Below are 6,000 nucleotides of genomic sequence, written 5' to 3' on the forward strand. Positions count from 1 at the left end.
AAGTAGAAAATACTGTGGCATTTGTAGAAGTAGAAATTATCCCAAAAGAAGTGGACATTATAATGGGCCAGAGAGATAGTACAGCGGGTCGGGTGCTTGCCTTGCACGTGGCCGACCAAGTTTGATCCCCAGCACCCCATATGGTTTCTCTAGCCTGCCAGGTGCCAGCCCTGAGCGCTGAGCCAACAACAGGCCTTGAGCACCATCAGTTGTGGGCCCTGCTTCAAAAAAAATAATAAATGGGGGCTGGAGCAATAGCACAGCGGGTAGGGCATTTGCCTTGCACGCAGCCAACCTGGGTTCGATTCCCAGCATCCCATATGGTCCCCTGAGCACCGCCAGGAGTAATTCCTGAGTGCACGAGCCAGGAGTAACCCCTGTGCATCACCGGTGTGACCCAAAAAGCAAAATAATAATATAATAATAATTTGAACATTAACCATAGCTTTTAGATTTCACCCCCTTCTCTTTATTGTGATACTGGGGTTGTGTGTGCACCACAAGCACATTTTTGGTTGTGGTGCTCTGTATTTGCTCTCAGGGCCACACCCTTCATTGAGACTCTCAAGGTGGCTGTGTGCTCCTGGAAGGAGGGGTCACTGTGGTGTTCACACGAGTGTGTGCACCTCTGGGCCCTGCTCCTCATTGAGAGTCAAACCCGTTTTTTGTGATGTTTTTGTGTGCCTGGCTACAGAGCAGCTGGGAATCGCTTGCAGTGCCATGTGAAGGAATCGTGGACAGCAGAGCTGCAAGGGTTGTGCCCTGCACAGGTGGAACCCCAGGGACTTGAACTCAGGACCATAAGCTTGAAATTCAGGCTCTCCAAGCTCCATTTCCTGTATGCCCTGAGCATCATTTTTCTCACATGTGTTTCCCACTAGATGAGAAAACTTAACTTGGGTCAAACAAAAACTAGTTCCTTTCTCCACTGTAAGTGATAGCACGTATCACATTGTTTCTATATATGCCCTGCTCCCAGCCTGATGGCCAGAATACATTAAGTCTGTCTCCCTGTCTCAGTTACCCTCAAAATGCCTGGCACATCCAGACAGATGCTCAGTATAAAATGTTTGGGGACTCGCAAGACAGTGTGGGGGTTTCAGAGCTTGCCTCACTCATGGCTGAGCTTGGTTAAATCCTCAGCACCCCGTAGAGATCCCCTGAGCACTGCCGGATGAGGCCCCAAACACCTGGGTTTGGGCTTCCCCCCCATCCCTAAGTAAATAAGCAAAATGTTCGGATGAGTGGTCAGAACTGAGCCCAGAACATTCTCTCTTCCAGGTGGGGCAGTGTGTGGTGGTCTTCAGCCAGGCTCCTAGTGGGAGAGCCCCACTCAGCCCGAGTTTGAACTCTCGCCCGTCACCCATCAGTGCCACTCCTCCGGCCCTGGTTCCCGAAACCCGAGAGTACCGCTCTCAGTCTCCAGTCCGGAGCCTGGAGGAAGCCCCCTGTGTTAACGGCCGCTGGGGAACGCTGCGGCCCAGGGCTCAGAGACAGACCCCCTCGAGTTCCCGGGAAGGGAGCCTGTCCCCAGCCAGAGGTGACGGCTCCCCCGTCCTCAATGGCGGGAGTTTGTCTCCAGGAACAGCAGCTGTTGGTGGCTCTTCCCTGGACAGTCCTGTGCAGGCCATCTCTCCTAGCACCCCGTCCGCCACCGAAGGCTATGAGCTGAAGATGGGCCTCTCTCTGGGCCCCCGGCGTGGGTCACTGCCAGATCAGAAAGATCTGAGGCTAGGCTCCATAGATCTGAATTGGGATCTGAAACCCACCTCCAGTAGCAATCACACGGACGGCGTGGACAGCAGGACAGTGGGGGGGAGTGTGAGGCACCCTCCTGAACAGACGAACGGTGTGCATACCCCGCCACACGTGGCCAGCGCCCTGGCCGGAGCCGTCTCCCCAGGGGCCCTGCGTCGGAGCCTGGAAGCCATCAAGGCGATGCCCGCCAAAGGCCCCTCAGCCTCTGCGGCTCTCAGTCCCCCGCTGGGGTCTTCTCCGGGCTCCCCCGGGAGCCAGAACCTGAGCAGTGGCGAGACCGTGCCCATTCCTCGCCCGGGGCCTGCCCAAGGAGACGGACATTCCTTACCTCCCATTGCCCGCCGCCTGGGCCACCACCCGCCACAGTCGCTAAATGTTGGTAAGCCCTTGTACCAGAGTATGAACTGCAAGCCCATGCAGATGTACGTGCTGGACATTAAAGACACTAAGGAAAAGGGGAGGGTCAAATGGAAAGTATTTAATAGCAGCTCTGTGGTCGGGCCGCCTGAAACCAGCCTGCACACAGTGGTGCAGGGCAGGGGGGAGCTCATCATCTTTGGAGGACTCATGGACAAGAAGCAGAATGTGAAGTACTATCCAAAAACAAACGCCTTGTACTTTGTGCGAGCAAAGAGATAATGTGCTCTGAACCCGTTTCCCTTTTTTGTGGCTTTTAATTTGAAGTTTCCAATGCATAAGCATTTGGACTGAGAATTGGGGAAGACAAAAGGACAGAATTCCTCTCCCATAAACCAAAACCCCAATTCCCAACTCACTCACTCTAGGCTGGGATCAAATCTCCATTAAGAAAGAAATTATATATAAATATATAAATATATATTATATAGCCAACTCTGTTTACAAAGAGGGAGAGATCTCTGTCCTGGTTCAGATAGATTTAAAAAAAAAAAATGTTGCTGTGTTTTAGCAGAGGCTGTGCTGCCTTTTTCTACTTTGCTGGTAACTAGACCAAGACTTTCCGGGAACAGCTCGCTAGCCGAACTTTCCTCAGTAAACTGAAGAGCCCTCTGTAAATCTCTCTGTGGCCTTCTCAGAGTTAGAAGAAGGAAAGGGCCCGTGTGTGTCGAGTACACAGTGGAGGATTCTGATTTCACAGCTTTAGGTGCTGGCAGGGTAAAAGTCACTTTTAGGAAACTGTCCTTCCCTCTCTCTGCAAACTCGAGGGCCCGTGAAATCTCTTTGCAGCCGTGCCCTCACCTGGCCCCGTCTGCCTGTCCTGTCTGAGGAGCGACAGCCAGCTAGGGTGTGTGTCCGTGCCAGGATCATCGTGAAACCTTGTTTCCGTGGCAATGCCTGTCCACCTCGTGTCTGTTGGTCTTTGGAGCGCTCCCTCCATATCTCAAAACATGTTTTGTTGTCTGTGTGTGGAATTTTTCTGAAAACTGTGTTTTGGTTGCAAGTTGCCAAAATCCACATTTGTTTTCTTTCTTTACTTCCTTTCAAACTTGAGTCTCAGAGGCTACTTCTTCCGTATATTTCTTCCTCTTCTTTCCGTCCCCTCCCCTCCTGGAAACCTTTCTCGTTTCTTTTTTCTTTCACAGAATGCAGGTGCCCAGAGAAATCTCTCGGAAATAGCTCTGGAACCCTTTCTCTAGTGTTACTATGGTGAGAAATCCTTGAAGCATCCAAAGATACTCTGTGGGCTGCTTTACACTTGGAAACACTTGTTGGGCACATTCATTATGTTAGTAGGATGTAGAAATTGACCCAGAAAAAAAATTCCACCAACATTTCCTCCAAGAAATTATTTTTCTCCTTGTGACATCTATTCTTGAGGGGACCTGGCCCTTGACTGGTTTTTGGGTTGAGAATTTCGTGTGTAGCCTCTTCTCTGAAGCCAGCCTCAGAAGCAGGGCCTACCTGTGTGTCTCCCAGACACGGTTTCCGACTTTCACAGCCTCTCAGAAGGCGCAGCCAACTAGAGCATTTCATGAGTTGATAGATGAAGTAACAAATTAACCAGCCTCTAAATCATGGCCCAGGCTTAGGAAACCTCAAAAGAAGTCAAATGGTATCCCTCAAATGTGGATTTTGGCGACTCCTATGTAGAAAGAGGATTTTTTTTTTTTTGCCTTATGGATCTAAAATTTTAAAACCTCATAGCTTCCATCCCCATATTCCTCTTTTTCCTGCTCGCAGTTCCCAAGCACAAGCCTGATGCAGCTGGCCCTGAGTCCTGGCCCTCAGCCAGCTCTCTGCAGGCTGTCTGATAAGCGTGTTTTCTCTTGTTACATCATGTTGAATCCTTTCCCCTCATCAGTAGCTTTTTACAGTGTGGTCTTGGTGGGAAAAACCCCCTGGTGCCAAGCACAGGAAAGGGCCGGCTCACGGGGAGGGATCCGTGCTCCCTCAGCTGAGGAAACTGCCACGTGCCTCTTTGCGACCATGTGCAGCTGCTTGTAGTTGGGCGCCGCGATTTCCCAGTCCCTGTTCCGGGGGCTGTTGTGAGTCCTTTGGCAAAGACTGTGAGCTCACGTGGGGTCCTTCTTTACAAAGAGAGAGCTAGCCTAGAAGATGAGCAAAGCGGACCTCGCTGCTAACGCCGAACCTTGTTTGTGACATTGCATTTGTGCATGGACCGTGCCTCCAAACTCACTTCCTGTTTGAATCTAAAGTATTTGGAAGCCTGAGGAATCAGATGCGTAACTTCGTCTTTCCCTTTGTCCTGTGGTCTTCATCAGCCAGCTGTTAACTCGTGGATCCCTTTTCCTTCCCTCAAGGAGGTAGGCCAGAGGGAGGCCGATTCTCCTGGCAAGTTCCCAGCTGAGGCCTCAGAACCCCAGTATTGCCCGCCCCTCTCGGAGACGGACTGTCTGTTTACAGCCTTGGAGGAAACTCTGCCCTGCGTGCAGCTGCTGGTGTCCGTCTTGGTGGCTCCCAGGGCCTGTGGCCATGGCCCTTGGGAGGCGGCAGACCAGTCCAGGTGACTGTCTCCTCAGCAGCCTCGGCTTGTCTGCTGAGGTGAGCATTCCCCAGCAGAGCAGACTGCGCCCTAACTCCAGTTTTGACATGATGCCAATTTTGTCTTAAAATTCACTGGGGGGAAAATTAGACAAAATATGCTATTTTAAACCCTCAGGAGCACCTGAAGCAAATATGTATCAGTATTTAAGTATTCAGAATGCATTTTGTTTCTACTTGAAGCTTTAACCCCTTCCATTAGCCCCTGCGAGTGTGCCTTTCCCCCCATCCCGACTTCACCAGCCGCCTGGCTGAGCTCCTGTGAGAATTGTAGCCTCTCCCCCATCCTCACTAGCGCCTCTTGTTTCACTCCTTTTGCAGGCTGTGCAGCAGAGGGTTCGATGTTTCCCGTTTGTATTCTTCCCCTTCTGCAGTTAGGTGGGCTGGGGCACATCAGCCACCCTCCCCCTACACTAAGCCTCTAAGCAAGCTCAAACTTACATGTCAGGCAATGTTGGACTTAACTCTTCCCAGTCCTCTGCGGATCGATCGACTTTGAGTTTTATGTCGAAATCGTGGCCTATCCTAGGAACTGTGCTGGGACTCTTAAGACACGAAAGAAGATGACGAAAGGAAACCAGCTTTAGAAGTCTGGACTTTGGAGGACAGAAAGCCACCCGCTGATGGAGAACGAAGGGATGCTTCCCTCTCCTTTCACTTGGTCTTTCCGGATTCCCTTCTGCCTTGCTTCTTTCCTTGCCCCCCACCCCACCCCCAAGTGATTACTCCTGTTTGTTTTGTCTGTCGGTCCTTGTCCTTGTGATCCTGGCATGGTGATAACCTCTGCTTGGCATTGTCTGAGAGGGAGGATCTGGACATACCCAGGGGCAAGGACATGGAGCTCCCAGGCCTCGCCCCCCACAGCCTCCCCCCGAACACCACAGAAGGCATGTCCTGCATGCTGTCCTGGAAGCAGCTCGGCTCCCCCTGCTCATTGTCTGATGAGACTCGCCCTTCGGTGTTGGTTCCGTCTCTCCTCTCGCCTCACTCTCCCCTCCCACCAACCAGGGGTCCTGTCAGCGCACACCGCGTGCCCTGGCGAAGCTGGTGCTGTGAGTGATGTCCCCTCACGACTCAGGAGTCCCGGGAGACGTCCCCTGAGATGATCATTTTAGGCACATAACAGTGTAGGAATGAAAAGTGGATTTCACTGATATTTAAATCTGTCGATTTCTTTTCTTTTCTTTTTTTTTTTTTTTGGTTAATGTTTTACCCCTGATGACTTTTTAGCAATTTAACAAATAAAACAAAATGGACAGA

General features: G+C 51.3%; 1 protein-coding gene across 1 annotated transcript in view; it reads left to right on the forward strand.

Annotated features, from left to right (window-relative positions):
• Positions 1–6,000, forward strand: part of FBXO42 (F-box protein 42) — a 75,130-nt gene extending 69,130 nt beyond the window's left edge. The window contains exon 10 of the mRNA XM_004603369.3: positions 1,282–6,000. Within this exon, the coding sequence (XP_004603426.1) occupies positions 1,282–2,397 (1,116 nt within the window). The 3' untranslated portion in view covers positions 2,398–6,000. The remainder of the gene's footprint in view (positions 1–1,281) is intronic.

Source organism: Sorex araneus, chromosome 5 (assembly GCF_027595985.1).
Source record: "Sorex araneus isolate mSorAra2 chromosome 5, mSorAra2.pri, whole genome shotgun sequence".
NCBI classification, from domain to species: Eukaryota; Metazoa; Chordata; class Mammalia; order Eulipotyphla; family Soricidae; genus Sorex; species Sorex araneus.